Source organism: Stegostoma tigrinum, chromosome 2 (assembly GCF_030684315.1).
Source record: "Stegostoma tigrinum isolate sSteTig4 chromosome 2, sSteTig4.hap1, whole genome shotgun sequence".
Taxonomy (NCBI): Eukaryota; Metazoa; Chordata; class Chondrichthyes; order Orectolobiformes; family Stegostomatidae; genus Stegostoma; species Stegostoma tigrinum.
The window spans coordinates 108,277,655-108,296,142 of NC_081355.1; the positions used below are offsets into that span (position 1 = coordinate 108,277,655).

The 18,488-nt window shown below is 41.4% G+C and overlaps 1 protein-coding gene across 1 annotated transcript in view; it reads right to left on the reverse strand.

Moving 5' to 3' along the window:
• Positions 1-5,028: 5,028 nt before the first annotated feature.
• The window catches only part of LOC125447079 (CKLF-like MARVEL transmembrane domain-containing protein 8), a 44,049-nt gene continuing 30,589 nt past the window's right edge, over positions 5,029-18,488 (reverse strand). The window contains exons 2-4 of the mRNA XM_048521178.1: positions 12,941-13,114; positions 10,252-10,371; positions 5,029-6,722 (exon numbers count right to left, since the gene is read on the reverse strand). Coding sequence (XP_048377135.1) covers positions 6,636-6,722; positions 10,252-10,371; positions 12,941-13,114 — 381 coding nt within the window. The 3' untranslated portion in view covers positions 5,029-6,635. The remainder of the gene's footprint in view (positions 6,723-10,251; positions 10,372-12,940; positions 13,115-18,488) is intronic.

The following is an 18,488-nucleotide window of genomic DNA, read 5'->3' on the forward strand; positions in this document are numbered from 1 at the left end:
CAGCATCTGCAGTTCCCATTATCACTGAACTATAACTGTTTATTTGTCAAATGTAGGTTATAGAACTTACTGTTATACAAGTACAAAATAAAATCCAACTAGTAGAAAACATTGTGATACAATTAAAAGTACTGTGACACGTAAGGATTTAATTTGTTCATTTAATAGTCATTTTACTTTTCAGTACCACCACCCATTAATCCAAAGATGTTGTTTTTTCACTGATGTTACAAAATTTAAATGATTTTAGTAATGCACCTGTGTGACCATCTCACTCTTTCAAAAAGTAAAGGTTCAATTACACTTCACTCATACATATACTATGGTCATGGTGTCAACAGATTTGGTATGGTGAAGAAAGAATTTGCATTTACTGTATGTTATCTCAATTGTCAGGATGTTCCAATGCACTTCACAACTGATAACATTACTGCACTTGAAGTAATTTGTTACATTGTCACAATCAAAATGGCTCCCGTTAGGGCCCACTGATAGCAATGAATGTGAATAGCAACTAATGACTTTGAGAACAGCGTTTCCAAGGCATTTGGAAAATCCCATGCACCCAATGAATTCAAAAGGGGTTACAGTCAACCATCTGGGATACTTGTGACTAAATGTGAAGAGTTGTCCCAGACGAGAACAGCCTGACACAATCAAACTCATGGAATATACCTTAAAAGATAATTTCCCAAACATGACCATTTCCATCCCTACAGCATATCTCACTGACAGGACAGGCACGAGAAGTGGCAGTGCAGGTTATAGAGTCAGGAAGCAGTTGCCCTAGGAATGCTCAGCATTGACTCCACACCCCATGAAATCTCAGGTCGAACACAGGCAAGTGAACAGTGCACTGCTCATCATTGAACACCAACCCACAGCCATCTCCTCCACATACCCACTTCAACTGATGAATTAGTTTTCCTGGATGTTGACCACCACTTGGACAATACACAGAGAGAGCAGCAAGAACACAGAACATAGATCATTACAGCACAGTAAAGGCCCTTCGACCCTCGATGTTGTGCCGACCTGTCATACCAATCTGAAGCCCATCTAACCTACACTATTCCATGTACGTCCATATGCTTGTCCAATGATGACTTAAAATGTCCTTAAGGTTGGTGAATCTACTACCGTTGCAGGCAAAGCGTTCCATACCCTTACTAATCTGAGTAAAGAAACTACCTCTGACATCTCTCCTATAGTTCTCACTCCTCAATTTAAAGCTATGCCCCCTTGTGCTCACTGTCACCATCCTAGGAAAAAGGCTCTCCCTATCCACCCTATCTAACCCTCTGATTATCTTATATGTCTCAATTAAGTCACCTCTCAACCATCTTCTCTAACGAAGACAGCCTCAAGTCCCTCAGCCTTTCCTCATAAGACCTTCCCTCCTTACCAGGCAACATCCTAGTAAGTCTCCTCTGCACCCTTTCCAAAGCTTCCACATCCTTCTTATAATGCGGTGGCCAGAACTGTACACAATACTCCAAGTGCGGCCGCACCAGAGTTTTGTACAGCTGCAGCATAACCTCATGGTTCCAGAACCCGATCCCTCTTAATAAAACCTAAAACACTGTATGCCTTCTTAACAACCCTGTCAACCTGGGTGGCAACTTTCAAGGATCTGTGTACATGGACACCGAGATCTCTCTGCTCATCTACACTACCAAGAATCTTACCATCAGCCCAGTACTTTGCATTCCAGTTACTCCTACCAAAGTGCATCACTTCACACTTGTCTGCATTAAACTCCATTTGCCACCTCTCAGCCCATCTCTGCAGCTTATCTATGTCTCTCTGCAACCTACAGCATCCTTCGTCACTATCCACAACTCCACCGACCTTAGTGTCATCTGCAAATTTACTAACCTATCCTTCTACGCCCTCATCCAGGTCATTTATAAAAATGACAAACAGCAGTGGACCCAACACCGACCCTTGCGGTACACCACTAGTAACTGGTCTCCAGGATGAACATTTCCCATCAACCACCACCCTCTGTCTTCTTTCAGCAAGCCAATTTCTGATCCAAACTGCTATATTTCCCCCACAATCCCATTCCTCCGCATTTTGTACAATAGCCTACTATGGGGAACCTTATGGATTTCAGCAAGGCATTCAATATATATCACATCAACCGGTTTACTCTCATCTACCTGTTTGGTCACCTGCTCAAAAGAACTCAATAAAAGGTTTGTGAGGCACGACCTACCTTTCACAAAACCGTGCTGACTATCCCTAAGCAAATTATTCTTTTCTAGATGATTATAAATCCTACCTCTTATAACCTTTTCCAACACTTTACCAACAACTGAAGTAAGGCTCACTGGTCTATAATTACCAGGGTTGTCTCTACTCCCCTTCTTGAACAGGGGAACCACATTTGCTATCCTCCAGTCTTCTGGCACAATTCCTATAGACAATGACGAGTTAAGGATCAATGCCAAAGGCTCGGCAATCTCCTCCCTGGCTTCCCAGAGGATCCTAGGATAAATCCCATCCGGCCCAGGGGACTTATCTATCTTCACACTCTGAAGGTTTTCTAATACTTCTTCCTTGTGAACCTCAATTCCATCTAGTCTAGTAGCCTGTATCTCAGTATTCTCCTCGACAACATTGTTGTTTTCTAGAGTGAATACTGTCGAAAAATATTCATTTAGTGCTTCCACTATCTCCTCTGACTCCACACACAACTTCCCACTATCCTTGATTGGCCCTAAATCTTACTCTCCTCATCCTTTTATTCCTTAAATGCCTAAAGAAAGCCTTAGGGTTTACCCTGATCCTATCCGCCAACAACTTCTCATGTCTCCTCCTGGCTCTGAGCTCTCTTTAGGTCTTTCCTGGCTACCTTGTAATCCTCAAGCGCCCTAACAGAGCCTTCACATGTCATCCTAACATAAGCCTTCTTCTTCCTCTTGAAGAGAGATTCCACTTCCTTTGTAAACCACAGCTCCCACGCTCTACAGCTTCCTCCCTGCCTGACAGGTACATACTTATCTAGGACGCACAGGAGCTTTTCCGTGAATAAGCTCCACATTTCTAATGTGCCCATCCCCTGCAGTTTCCTTCCCCATGCTATGCTCCCTAAATCTTGCCTAATCTCATCATAATTGCCTTTCCCCCAGCTATAACTCTTGCCTAGTGGTATACACCTATCCCTTTCCATCACTAATGTAAACATAACAGAATTGTGATCACTACCACCAAAATGCTCACCTACTTCCAAATCTAACACCTGGCCAGGCTCATTACCCAGTACCAAATCTAATGTGGCTTCGCCCCTTGTTGACCTGTCTACATACTGTGTCAGGAAGCCCTCCTGTACACACTGGACAAAAACTGACCCATCTATAGTACCCGAACTATAGTGTTCCCAGTCTATATTTGGAAAGTTGAAATCCCCCATGACAAGTAGCCTGTGTCTCTCTCACTCCTATCGAGAATCATCTTTGCTATCCTTTCCTCTGCATCTCTGGAACTATTTGGAGGCCTATAGAAAACTCCTAACAGGGAGACCTCTCCTTTCCTGTTACTAACCTCAGCCCATAATACCTCAATTGACGAGTCCCCAAACATCCTTTCTGCAACAGTAATACTGTCCTTGACCAACAATGCCACCCCCCCCCCTCCCCCCACTTTTACCATCTTCTGTTCTTACTGAAACATTTAACTCCCGGAACCTGCAACAACCATTCCTGTCCCTGCTCTATCCATGTCTCTGAAATGGCCACAACAATCGCAGTCAGAAATGTACTCACTGGGGGAATTTCAATATCCAGCACCACGAGTGCATTAGCAGCGCTATGAATGTCCAAGCTATGCAAATGTCAAGGAATTAACTGCTTTTTTTTGAAATGGCAAATGACTGAAAAGGTCAGTGTCATTTCAGCAAACAAAGAGGGAGCCTCCACAAAGTGGTCACCAAGACTATATTTGGTCTCGCTAACATAAAATGCACTGTGAGCAGTGAACACACTAGACTGGATTGAAATGAGCGCAAGTACCTCTTCATATGGACTTGTGATCTTGGATGGTATGATGACTGGGCAATTAATAATCTTCAGCGATTACGTGAGAAGATGCTATGGTGGGTGGGTAAGTTGTTAAGAATGATGGAGGAGTGGACCAGGATGTCACAAAGGGAATGGTTTCTGTGCAAATGCTGACAGTGGAGGGGATGGACAGATATGTTTGGTGTCAGCAACCTGCTGCAGGTGGCAGACTTTGAGGTGACTAGTGGGTGAAAAGTGAAGATAAGGGGAACTCTATTGTTTTGCAAGAAGCCGAAAGGGTAAGGTCAGGAGTGCAGGAGATTGGGTTAGACCTGATTGAGGGCTCTGTCAGCCAGAGTGCAAAAGAATCCTCAGTTAAGGAAAAGGAGCAGGAAGTCAAAGGTAAGATCATTGAAGTATCAGAGTTGTGGGAGTGGGAGGCTGAGTGCAACCAAACAAGAAATGTTCCACATACTCCACAAAAGGGTCAGGCACAGCTGAGTCTCATGCTGGCACCCATAGGAGCACTTTTTGACATAAAAGGAAGTGAGACAAGTTAAAAGGAAAAGGTTTTAAAACTTGAAAACAAGCTCAGCCAGGTGAAAGTGGTGGTTGGGGAATGTTCAAACTCCTTTAAAAGGAAGCAGCAAACCTTCAGACCATCCTGGCATGGGATGAGCAGGTCAGTGAATTGCACGTTTATAGTGAAGAGAAAGCAGTCTCTTCAGTGTTCAGCTGAATGAGACTGCACTTGACTGGTTCCATTCAATCGCCAGAGAATCATCTGCAGTACTTCCTGCTTTTGTTCTGTTCACCACTAAGCAACAGAATCTGAAACTGATATTCTCAACTGCTAAGTTGTCAGGCAGCTTGTTGCTTTTCAGAGGAAGTATTATTTTTTGTCACCATCACAAACTCTAATGTTTAACCAATGGCTCACATCTCTTTAGGTACAAGCTATACCTCGGTTACAATAAAATGGTAAAACATCCAAATTTAAAATATTTATTTAAATCTCCACACGGAAGAAAACAGGACATACAGCAAGCTTGGCAGCAACATTGGCTATTAAATTTTGAATGGTCGGAAGGATTCAGTGTTAAACTTGCAATACTCACAATTAAAGAAAGCAATGTATTATGTACATTCCTTGTCATTTCAGTCATCAACACCAGGAAAATGTTGAGTAAAATTTCCAATCATGAAGAAATTGGGAAAAGATTCCCTGATTGGTATATGAACAAAGACAGGCACATAAACAAATACAGAATTACTGACAGATTATGTAAAGCATTATATTAAACATACTATTAGACAACTGCAGTATCACGATTATTGCCAGCAATTTCAATTGATAATTCCTACTGCAGTGTGTAGCAAAACATGGACAGCCTATTTTCTGCTTCATAAGTGTTAATTGTTACCTTGTTTGTTAAAGACATTCTGCAGAATGAAATTGATCAAGAATAAACATACGGTCAGTGTTCAGTAAGTGAAATCAACCAGTCGCAGAGAGTGGAGTTATTTATGATGCAATTGCTTCTTCCATTGTAAATAGACAATGCAAACAAACAGTGTTCCACAGACCAGGGGTTCCCCAGGTTTAATCCTGAGTTGGCTGAAGAATCACTAGTGAGGACAGTATCTGGCTTGGCTCCCTCATATACCACAATCAAGCTACCTGCCAACATTCACTGTCCGAGTTCACATGATGATTAGACAAGGTAAAAAATGGCAGCTGATAAACCATGAACCTGTAACAAGAGGGTTAGCATCTTCAATACAGGGCAAGAGGGTGAGTGAAATGTTGAGATAGAGATATCATTTCTGACAACTTCAAGCTATTCCTGAACAGATGGAACCTTTTCAGATCACTTTAGTAAAGTAGCATTACATTCAGCTAAAGTTTCATCCAGGTGATGAACACAAGGCAAATTATACAAACAAAACTTCCCAGTTGTTAGGTTAACAAGTCAACTGGAATAAAACAAAATCAATTCCATTTTTAACAGCATTAACATTCAAAGTAAAATCTTCATTGTTTAAAACATTTTTAAAAAAGACATGAACAATCCCATAATTTAGTGATAAATTCAGTTTCTCTAATGAGGGTCCCAGTTTTGTCCCTATTGGGATTTCTGATCTCACTAGTACAGCAGTAGTGGGCATTACAATTATTGTTGGGCATCTCTTGGTAAGGAAAGATCAGCCAAGATTCTCCCCAGACTGTCATTTGGAGACTGCTATTGGAGACAGCCTGTTGTGCGTGGATATAAAAGTTATGCACACCTAGAATGTTCCTCATTGTCAATGGATCAGTTAGAAGAAACATCAGTGGTAGACCACGTCTGTAGAACTGTATCCCAGGGAGAAGAGTCAATGCCACAGCAGGAGTGGAAAATGAAGAGAAATAAAACTCAAATATCTATATTCACAGTCTGGCACAAACCGTCTAATAATGTTGTTTTAAACAGGAAATTTTAAACAACGCTACAGTTGTAATGAACACTGAGCCAAGTTGGTGTCACAATAGTACAACACAATATATATTAATTATTGGGATATTCACAATTCCTTTGTTCACACCAAGTTTTTTCCAGTTACCAGTAGGTGCTTCTAGAAACTAGCCCATTATGGTCCTTGGTCTCTTGATTTCCAAGTCTGAAAGCTGAAATATGCATTGCCACAGTAACAGAGCGTGACTATGAAAGCAAAAATCTGTAAAAGAGAGAGGAAAAAAAACCTTTGAGACAATGGGAACTGCAGATGCTGGAGAATCCGAGATAACAAAGTGTGGAGCTCTAGGCCCGGAACGTTAGTTTTTGTGCTCCTAGGATGCTGCTTGGCCTGCTGTGTTCATCCAGCTCCACACTTTGTTAAAAAAAAACACTTTAATTCACTTCATCCTATTCAAATGCACTGATTTTACCATACACTTTGGAAATTTCTGAGGCAGGTAACTCACCTCATGACTCCTCAAAGCCTTCCACCATCTAAAAAGGCAGAAGTAATGACTGAAATGAAATATTCTCCACTTGCCTGGATGAATGAAGCTCTGACTTCATTCACATAGCTTATCATCATTCAGAACAACAAGTAGCCTGCTTGAAAGGCATTCCATCTATTACCTAAAACATTCACATCCTCCACTACCAATGCACAATGGCAGTGGGGTATAACATCTGCAGAACAGTGTAGCAACTTGCCACGGTTGCTTTGACAGAACTTTCAAAACCTCCAACATCTGTCACCTAGAAGGTGCAGGGCAACGGCTTCATCACTGACAGATTCCCTCCAAGTCACACACCATTCTGACATAGAACTATACTGCCATTCCTTCAATTTTGCTCAGTCAAAATCCTGAAGCGCTTTCACTTCCTAACAAAAATTGAGTGTCCATACCAAATGTAAATGGTTCAAGTAGTTCATAACACTTTGAGGGCATTTAGGGACGGGCAATGAATGCTGTCCTTGTTAGCAACACTTTAGATCCCTCCCCCCACAAAAAAAACAGGTGGAGATGTAATCAATCACAACAAATGAATCAAAATGCTAAAACGTGGCAAGTCTGACTCAATAGTTAATAGCCAAATTTTAAATGCCTGTGCCCAGCACAACATTCACCAGCAGTTTGGAAAAGCAAGATTAATTTGTGCTGAAGAACATATGATCCCAGCTGATGGTAACACTGCACAAATCAGATTCTAGAGCGAAACCTTGCTTAAAAGACCACAAGATAATAAAATGTGAGGCTGGATGAACACAGCAGGCCAAGCAGCATCTCAGGAGCACAAAAGCTGACGTTTCGGGCCTAGACCCTTCATCAGAGAGGGGGATGGGGTGAGGGTTCTGGAATAAATAGGGAGAGAGGGGGAGGCGTACCGAAGATGGAGAGTAAAGAAGATAGGTGGAGAGGGTGTAGGTGGGGAGGTAGGGAGGGGATAGGTCAGTCCAGGGAAGACGGACAGGTCAAGGAGGTGGGATGAGGTTAGTAGGTAGCTGGGGGTGCGGCTTGGGGTGGGAGGAAGGGATGGGTGAGAGGAAGAACCGGTTAGGGAGGCAGAGACAGGTTGGACTGGTTTTGGGATGCAGTGGGTGGGGGGGAAGAGCTGGGCTGGTTGTGTGGTGCAGTGGGGGGAGGGGACGAACTGGGCTGGTTGAGGGATGCAGTGGGGGAAGGGGAGATTTTGAAACTGGTGAAGTCCACATTGATACCATATGGCTGCAGGGTTCCCAGGCGGAATATGAGTTGCTGTTCCTGCAACCTTCGGGTGGCATCATTGTGGCAGTGCAGGAGGCCCATGATGGACATGTCATCAAGAGAATGGGAGGGGGAGTGGAAATGGTTTGCGACTGGGAGGTGCAGTTGTTTGTTGCGAACTGAGCGGAGGTGTTCTGCAAAGCGGTCCCCAAGCCTCCGCTTGGTTTCCCCAATGTAGAGAAAGCCGCACCGGGTCCACCACAAGTTTTCATTTTGCAATTTGGTTGCAATGGTGCTCAGTCACTATTTTTAAAACAATAGAAATGTTATGATAGAAAAGAATAGGAAAATAAACTTTAGAAAAATATTTAATGTTGTATTGTAGGAATATCCTCAACCCCAGTGAAGTATTGCTCTTCTCTTCAATTTAAAATTTCTTACTAAAAGCTGATGAGATTGCAACTGTTTACTTTGTGCATTCTCACCGTGAGCCTCTCCATTACGATCTCTCACAATATACACAGACACAAGCTAAATAACTGATTTTTCTGCACGCCAAGAAAAGCTGAGGGCTTTTTCCAGTCTTCTCAACTTGGACTGCTGAAACAGATTAAGGTTTCTGTCCTACTCAGATGGCCTGAGGACTGCTAAAACTGAACTGCCCTTCTGCTGGTAAGGATCCCTTTCTTTTGAACTGAACTTGCTTCTAGCCTTTGGCTTCTCTTCCAATAGGCCGTAAAAGCTCAGTTCAGTAAACACTTCAGCAATTATTTCACCAGGTAGTCTGTCTAGTCATTTAACTTAAGTCACATAATTTCCTGGAAATCTGTTTTTAGCAGAGGGCTGAATCAAAAGTTCTGATCCCCACCCCCAAAATAGCCCCTTCATAGAAAACCAGAAGCCCTTTTTCTTCAATTTTACATTGCTGTATCCTCACAAGTTCCCAATTAAATAATGCGTAGTAAAAACTTTGACCACAAATTCTGTTCTGCTATCTCATTGAGTTTTAGCTCCATTTCTGTCCTTTATTTCATGAACCAGTCAAGTTCCAGTGTGAAGGGTGGGTGGGTGGGTAAGGAGGTGAAACCATTTTTGAACACTTCTAGTTGTTTTCCCACTAATTTTCTTGACCACTCTCTTAAAAGCACTGACTTACACAGATATTACTCTGAAATACCAACAGCTTCTTTACAGTTATAGAATGTTCTGGCATTTTGTGGAAGGGACCATTCCTCATCAAATAATTCAGAACAGAGCAGATTATTCAACATATAAGCATCCAGACAGATCAGAACCTCTTTACCCAACATCTGCACATGTCACATGTAGGCCAGACTAGGTAAGGATGGCAGTTTCCTTCCCTAAAGGACATTAGCGAACCAGGTGGGTTTTTCCACAATCAAAGGACTCATGGTCATCATTAGATTCTCAATTCCAGATATTTACTGAATTCAAATTCCACCACCTGCTGTGGTGGGATTCGAACCCAGGTCCCCCAAACATTGTCTGGGTCTCTGGATTAGCCATACAGGGCTAGACTACTAAGGCCATCACCTCCCCGTCAAGTAAATCCTAAACAGATTGATATTTTAACCTCATTTTAGGTACTTTTCTCCATATCCCCAGGTACACCTACATAATAACAACTGCCATAGTATCTTCGAAACAGAAATTTAAAAAATTAAGAAACATCAGTAGATGCACATTTTGCGTTAAATTGCCCTTCCTTTTGGTGTCAAATTACTCAAATTATTTGTGTATGTTATTACAGCCAAGTTGGAGAGAAGAGCCATTGCCATTGAGTAGAAAGATATAACTAAGGAAGGGGCCTTTTTCCTTTAGGAATTTGGATGGGAATCTTACTGCAGATTCATAGTACTGGACAACATACACCTACAAATGAGTCGATACTCAATAATAACTCTTGGGATGAATATTGTTGCCAAGACAGTGTTTTGGAAAAAGAAGTCAGATTTTTTAAATGAGCTCAGCTCTCGTTTACCCACAGGAGGAAGTAAGTAGGAGATAAATCCAAAATTGACTTACTGTGGAAGCCACCCAACTGTTGTAGTTGTGTGTACCTTCGTCAGCTTGTTTTATTGAAATTGCATCCACAATTGAGGCTAAGAGGTACATCAAAGCAGCACTGGCATTAAAACTCAAACCCTGCAGTTAAAAGATACAGCATTATCATCCCTATTCACTAGTACTGATTTACACATCCAGTAGATATACTTCTGCAGAACTGGAAGAAAAAAGAACTTGGGATTAATACGGCAAATATTTAACATATTCAGGATACCTGATAATGGTCATAGAGGAACTGCTGCTATGTGATACTATGACTTATGGAAGGACATGCAGCATTGAACATTCACACAGCAAACTCCCACAAATGTGAACAATCAGCCAATCCTTTTTAGTGCTGTTGTTTGAGGCAAGTGTTGGCAATGACACCAGAGCATTCTCCTCTTGTTCTTCGAGCTATTTTACATTCAATTGAATAGTCAGGCAGCACCTCAATCCTGCTGCACTCATGCATCACGTTGAAGCGTGTATTCAAGATCTGGGGGAGCCTTAACCACATCTGGTTTCAGCATAGTCCTTTCATTTTTATAGAAAACAAAATCAACAACAGGTTCATTACATTGCTTCAAAACTCAAGGGTGATTAGAGAGGGTTTACGAACACTTTCATGACTGTTTGATTTGTTCCATCAATTGCAGCAACACTACAAAAGGTAAGCAGTGGGAGTGGGGGGTGGAGATGGAGGTTGCGGGGGGAGAAAAAAAAAAGAGAGGGGTGAATTTTCTCAGACCTCTGGTGAAATCCTGCCACATCTCCGGTGGCAGTGCAGCAGAAGGACGTGGAAATAGCCTGACAGTTGGATATATCAGGTTCCAGCTTAGGCTGGGCACTCCCAATTGGCTTATGAATGGAGAAACGTTTCTGCCTTCCCTCGTCCAGTGACACAAAGCAGACGATTCTCCCTAACAGTTCTTGCTCTCTTACCACAGTAGAAACTGGTGCAATATTTGAGGTTAATAAATGTGCCAACTAGTTGCAGTATACCTGGCATTAAAAATTGACAAAATCATTTTGAAATTATATTACAATGATTGTCTTTTCTGTGAGAATCTCAAAAAAAGAGAAAGAAAGATCTACAGCATTGCTGTTGAATTCTTAACATTTGCCAGTAAATTGAACAATCACATTCATTTTGAGAATCTGAAAATGTGAAATGTGCACATACCTCTGGGCAGGTGCCAGCTGTACATTTCTTATAGTAAGTCAACTCCCTACGGTGAGTTGGTATCATTAAAAAGAATATCATACAGATAGCTGCCCACTCACGGGCCTGTCCCTGGGGAAACTGAAGCAAGGCTACATATTATGTGAAAGAATTTTTCACTGCTGTAGCTTCTCATTTTTGTAATTTGTATGCCTTTACAAGTATTGCCTGAATGAGGTGCGATGCTATTCAAAGCCACTGTCCTTTAAGTCACTAACACTGCCCAGCATCATATCCATGATGCAAACTTGAGCATCTGTACAATTGTGACCATCTGTACACAAATGGGCACTCACTTCTTTGCACTATTCCCGGGTCCTCAACTGTCTAACACGTGTCAAAAGGATCACATTCCAGAAGTCCCCCGTCACCCACCATTCTCTAAAGTCGCAGAGTGAGAGATAAAGGTTCTCTGCTTCAAAAGAGGTGATGCTCCTGACATCTTTAAAGTAGTAAATGCATTCAGTGATTAGTTTCAGAGGAACCATTTAAAATAAATTACAGTTAAAGCCATTCAGAAGCAAAACCAGAAGCATCTTTCAGCAAGGAGGAAACTCTCACCCCCAGAAAAACTCACTTATTAGGCAAACGAAATTTTTAGGACCAAAGATGGAGTAAACTTGGGTCAAAGACAAATAAGCAAAATAGAGTTGCAGATCAATTGTGATTTATCAGGGTAATAGAATAGCATTGAAGTGCTGAATGGGCTATTCCTGTAATGTTCCTAGGACTCAAATTTTCCAATAGCATGTTCAAAAGAACCACCTGATATACTAAAAATCTGTGATGGCTCATGTTTTGCATTCCACACACATCACAAGGATTCTTTCAATTACTAAAGTTGGTATCTGGACTTAGGAATATAGATGATATTAGTCTAAACTGTCAGTAGTGTTAGACACTTGTAAATAAAACAAACAAACAAACAACAACCTCGCTTCACAAAGATTAACTGAGGAAAACAAAATTTCTGTTCAACTGCACCTACATACTGAACACTCTCCAAAGCTAACCTTCCGCAGACAATGTCCTTCAGACTTCAATGGCCTTGGCTTGAAAAAGAGTTGAACTGAGATCAGCAAAACAGTCATACTAGAACTTTACATTCCTGCACACCAGATACTCATTCGACTGCTTGTCTGTGATGCTTCCCCTGGTTAGTTTATCTTCACTTCCAGTTTCATAACTATTCTGTCCTGAACTGATCTCAGGAGCGGCGGAAACAGATTTAAAAGCTGACTGGAGCTGTGAGCTAGGGAAAGGAAAATTCAAACAATGCTCTAACATAACAGGCTGCTAACACCTTGGTTCTAGGCTTATACAATAAAGCCAGCATACAGCAACAAATACTAAAACATGAATAAACGACAGCAGGTAAGAAATTGAGGGGAACCATTTTAAACAAATTAGTAAAAGCAAATGGCAAGTTAGCAGGATACTCACCACTGTGGTCCATGGTACCTGAGGAATCTTTGTGTAAGCCATGGTGATGTAGAAGATCAAAAAGAAGACTGTGAGCACCCAGTAAAAGACTGCGACAAACATCACCCAGCCAAAAGCAGAGACCGAGAAATATTCTGTACTCGCTATCAATACCCACACCAACAGTCCAAGTACCTGAAAAAAAATCATTACAAGAGTATCACAAATTACTAGTTCCGGACCGACTCTAACCTGTCTTTATCTGGATCAGTTAGGAAATGGGCTGACCCCAACTCACCGCATTGAAACTACTTTAAAACATCCAGGCCCAAAAATATCTGCAATTTTTATTTGCAATACAAGCATACGGCAGCGACTCAAATCATTATTACACAAACCATTGATGTGCAGAGGGATCTTGGTGTTCAAGTCCCTGACTCCCTGAATGTGGCCACAGAAGTAGATAGGGTAGTGAAGGAGGAGGAGTATGGCATGCTTGCCTTTATTGACTGAGGAACTGAGTACAAGAATCACAGGGGGATTGAGTTTAAGAGTCGTGAGATCTTGTTGCAGCTCTATAAAACTTTGGTTAGACCGCACTTGGAATACTGCGTCCAGTTCTGGGCGCCCTATTATAGGAAAGATGTGGATGCTTTGGAGAGGGTTCAGAGGAGGTTTACCAGGATGCTGCCTGGACTGGAGGGCTTATCTTATGAAGAGAGGTTGACTGAGCTCGGTCTCTTTTCATTGGAGAAAAGGAGGAGGAGAGGTGACCTAATTGAGGTATACAAGATAATGAGAGGCATAGATAGAGTTGATAGCCAGAGACTATTTCCCAGGGCAGAAATGGCTAGCACGAGGGGTCATAGTTTTAAGCTGGTTGGTGGAAAGTATAGAGGGGATGTCAGAGGCAGGTTCTTTACGCAGAGAGTTGTGAGAGCATGGAATGCGTTGCCAGCAGCAGGTGTGGAAGCAAGGTCATTGGGGTCATTTAAGAGACTGCTGGACATGTATATGGTCACAGAAATTTGAGGGTGCATACATGAGGATCAATGGTCTGATGTTCTGATGTTCTGATGTTCTAATCAGGATGTCATGTTATAGAATTACAAAACTTCGCTCTGGCCACACAGTTTTGCATTCAATTCTGGTGGCCACATTACAGGAAGGATGTGGAGGGTTTGTAGAGAATGCGGAGGAGATTTACCAGAATGCTGCCTGGATTAGAAGGTGTCAGCTATAAAAAAGGAGAGACGAGAGAAACTCAGGTTATCCTTTCCCAAGTAGAGGCGGCTCAGGGCAGACTTGATATGAGTATATAAAAATTATGAGATGCACAGATAGGATTGACGATCAGAATCCTTTTCCCGAGAGTTGAAACATCTAATACTAGGGTGCATGCATTTAAAGAGGAGACGTGGGAAGTTCAGAGGAGATGTGAGGGACAGGACTTGATAAGTACATGAATATGCAAGAAATGGAGGGATATGGACCAAGGGCAGGCAGAAGGGATTAGTTTAATTTGGTGTCATATTCAGCACAATATCATTGGCCAAAGGGCTAGTTCCAGTGCTGTACTGTTCTATGTTCAATTATTGAAATTTATGCCTGTCATCATATTATTCTTACATTCCTTCCCAAATAATAAAACACAAGACACCTTGATGAACAAGTCCCATTCAAGTGTGAGCTGTTAATAAAGAATTACATCTAAAAAGCAAATCAGGTCAAATACACAGTGCAACTTACACAAAGTATTAAACGTGCAAACTCAATCTTACAGAAAATTGATAGGTACATAGAAAATGCTGCACATAATGCACTGGAAACAGAAATTAAAAATAGGCAATGCACCTTTTTAAAACTGATGTCCATCACAAATGCTAATCTGACATTTTTCATGAGTAGTGTATAGTCCAAAATTGTTTCATTTCTAAAATTTACAGCAATTGGATTTATTTCCTTTTTTATTAAAAGGGCAATAAGTGTATTTAACATTCAGCATTACCACGCACATATCAAATATTACGAGCAGATGACATTAACAGTAAAAAGCAGTCCCCTGTGCAATATGTACACTCAAAATTATTGTCACTGATAGCTAAAGCTATATTCACATTGCAGTCTGGGTCTCAAGGGAGCAAGAGAGTGTAAACACTTTTCCCCCTTGCATTTTCTAACGTGCAGCTGGCCTTCCTGTCAACCAGTTGCTTTGTAGGGTCTCAACAGTATGCTCCATTATGGTTATACCAGGAATGTCACAACATCACCTCTGAAATGGACCACTGCCAAGACAGGGGTCTGATAAGGCACTGCTAATTGCTGATAAAACCCAATAAAAAACTTCCTATATCTTGCCCTGTCTTGTTTTATACATACAAATAAAAAATCTGGTGGGTTTATGTGGTCACCAACTGTGAAAGATCTCCAGTTGCTTCTTCCAAAATAAAACATGGAAGGATCTTATCCATACTAAGAAATCTATTATCAGCAGTTCAATAAGAAGCTAAAGCTCTTGGTGCTATGAAATATAACTCCCTAAATCACCGGTGTCTCAACATTCATTCATACTTTTACAGAGCACCCCTGGGATCTCCCAAGTGGTCGTTGCTTATATGCCAGATTACTCAAAATCCAATTACAGATCGTCAGTTAACTTCTCTGCTTTGCATAGATTTCAGACGGCTGAGAACTTTTCAGAGGAAGGTTACGGAGACAATTGAACATTTAATGAAATCACAAAAACTGTTTATAGAAACTGACTTGAGTCACCGGGGCAGTTTGAAATCAGCAAGAGATTAAATGTTTATAAAGTGACTTGAACTTTGGCCTTTTATATTTATCTACCTTGTGGTCTTTTCGTTTACAGTTCCTTTTTCTGGAAAAAAACTCAGTTACATAGCACCTTCACAAGAACATAAGACCAAGTATGACACTTAGATGACCCAAAATCTTGGTCACCTGAGGTAGGTTTTAACAAGCATCTTAAAAAGGAGGAAGAGTAAAGGTAAAGTTAGAGACACATTCGGAAGAAATGTAATAAATTCTAACAAGGTTGGGCTGACTGGACCCAAGAAGGGCATGTCCCCTGGTGGGGCGGGGTGTGGAGAGGTCGGGGGGGGGGGGGGGGGGGGGGGGGGGGTGCCTAGAACCAGGGGCTCTAGCCTCAGGATGCTGAGTAAGCCATGTAAGACTGGCTGAGGCAACATTCCTTCATTCAAAGGGTAGTCAACCTGTCAAATTCGCTACCACATAAGTTTATGGAGGCCAGGTCACCGACTATATTCAAGCGAGACAGTGATATATTTTCAGATATTAAAAAGCATCTGGTTGCCAATCGGTAGCTAGCAGTGTGTCTTAGGGATCAGTGTTGGGACCACAATTGTTTACATTGATGATTTAGAGTTGAGGACCAAGTCAGGTGTGTCAAAGCTGACCAATGACACCGAGTGGTAGAACAAAAAAAGTGTGCAGAGGGATATAGATAGTTTAAGCGAGTGGGAAAGAGTCTGGCAGGTGGAGTACGAAGTTGATAAATGTGAGGTCATCCATTTTGGTAGGAATAACGGCAAAGTGGACTATTATTTAAATGGTGAAAAATTATGGCATGCTGCTGTGCAGAGGCACCTGGGTGTGCTTGTGCATGAAACCACAAAAAGCTGGTTGGCCGGTACAGCAGGTAATTAGGAAGGCAAATGGAGTATTGCTCTTCATTGCTAGAGGAATGGAATTTAGAAATAGGGAGGTTATGCTGCAGCTGTATAGGGTACTGGTGAGGCCACACCGAGTTTTGGTCTCCTTCCTGGAGAAAGGATGTACTGGCACTGGAGGGGTTGCCAAGGAGGTTCACTATGTTGATTCCAGATTTAAGAAGGTTGCCTTATGAGGAGAGATTGAGTAGACTGGGACTATACTCACTGGCATTTAGAAGAATGCGGGGGATCTTACAGAAACATATAAAAATCATGAAGGGAATGGATAAGATAGATTCAGGGAGGTTGTTTCCACTGGTGGGTGAAACTAGAATTAAGGGCCATAGCCTCAAAAAAAGGAGGAAAAAACAGATTTAGGACTGAGTTGAGGAGAAACTTCTTCACCTAAGAGTTGCGAATCTGTGGAATTCCCTGCCCATGATGTAGTTGAGGCTACATCATTGAATGTTTGAGGCAAAGATAGATAGATTATTGGACAGCCAAGGGAATTCAGGGTTATGGTGAGTGGAGTGCAGTCCACTAAGAGATCAGCCATGATCTTACTGAATGGCAAAACAGGTTCAATAGGCCAAATGACCTATTCCTGCTCCTATTTCTTATGTTCTAAGGATGAAGTAATAAACTTCCAAATTTGATACTCCGCTCTATTTGCTTCAGTATTGTTATTGTTACTTTGAACTGCAGTTTAATATCTTGGACTTCACTGATTCCCCTCACTGTCAATCAGGATACACCATTTCACTTACATTCTGAGCTGCACCATCTTGTGGCTATATCTCTACATTACAGTAATACAAGAGCTCAATATCCCCACCAAGTGGAAATAATTTCATTCTGGATCAATATCATTAAAATCAACCATTTTGCTTCAAACATAAAATATTTATTCATAGTTTTGTGCATCACTTTTCTCCACTTCCATCTTGGCATCAGCGCTAACAGTGACTCTGCTGATAGATGACAACAAAAAAATATAAATTGCTGGCGAAATTCAGCAGGTCTAGCAGCATCTGGGGGAAGAAAACAGAGTTAACATTCTGTGTCTGGTGACACTTAAATCAGAAGAGGGAACTTCACTTATTATCCTACTGCTAGATGACCTAATCACAAATATTGGATCAGCAAGGATCTCAACCAAAAAGTCATTTCAAAGTGAAATGATTACAGAGATGCCTAATGAGAAACAAAGATACAGGGCAGGACAAGACAGGTTTAATATAATGAAGCAGAACTTTAGGACAGACACAGAGTATTTCTTCACTCAAAGGCAACCAGCAACTGGAACTGCTCATTTGGCCAGAATGAGCATTTAGACAGTTATATTTCAATTCAAAATTGAAGTTAGTTAAAACGAGCCTTGGATTAATTTATTGGATACCTGAGAAACATTATAATCAAAGTCCTTACAGTTACAGATAGACGATGCACTGTTTATTTACAACAGTCTATTCTGCTAAAGTACTGAACACATTTCTGATTATAATGTCTCCTGGAGAGAAATACAAGATTTATATTCAGTTGTTACAATACAAGTACAGATTTTAAAATCAATGATTACGCACTGACTGAACAATTTGACCGGCTCACGTTTTCCATTTTGGAACCACACTCAAACAGAATTTTTAATGATGTTATGGGCCAGCAAGCTACCTCACAAACAAGTGAAAGCGCCCTGCAGCATACACAAGCTAGAAAAACAAAAGGCAAAATTTCCCGTGCAGCACAAAGGCCAACAAGAGAGGTTGGAAATAAACTTCCCAATTCTGACCTAAAGTTTTCTGTTGTCCTTCAGTGCTTGCTCAGAGCTCCCAGGACCAGGGACAACAAGAACTCTACTTTCAACCTGAAATTTCTCA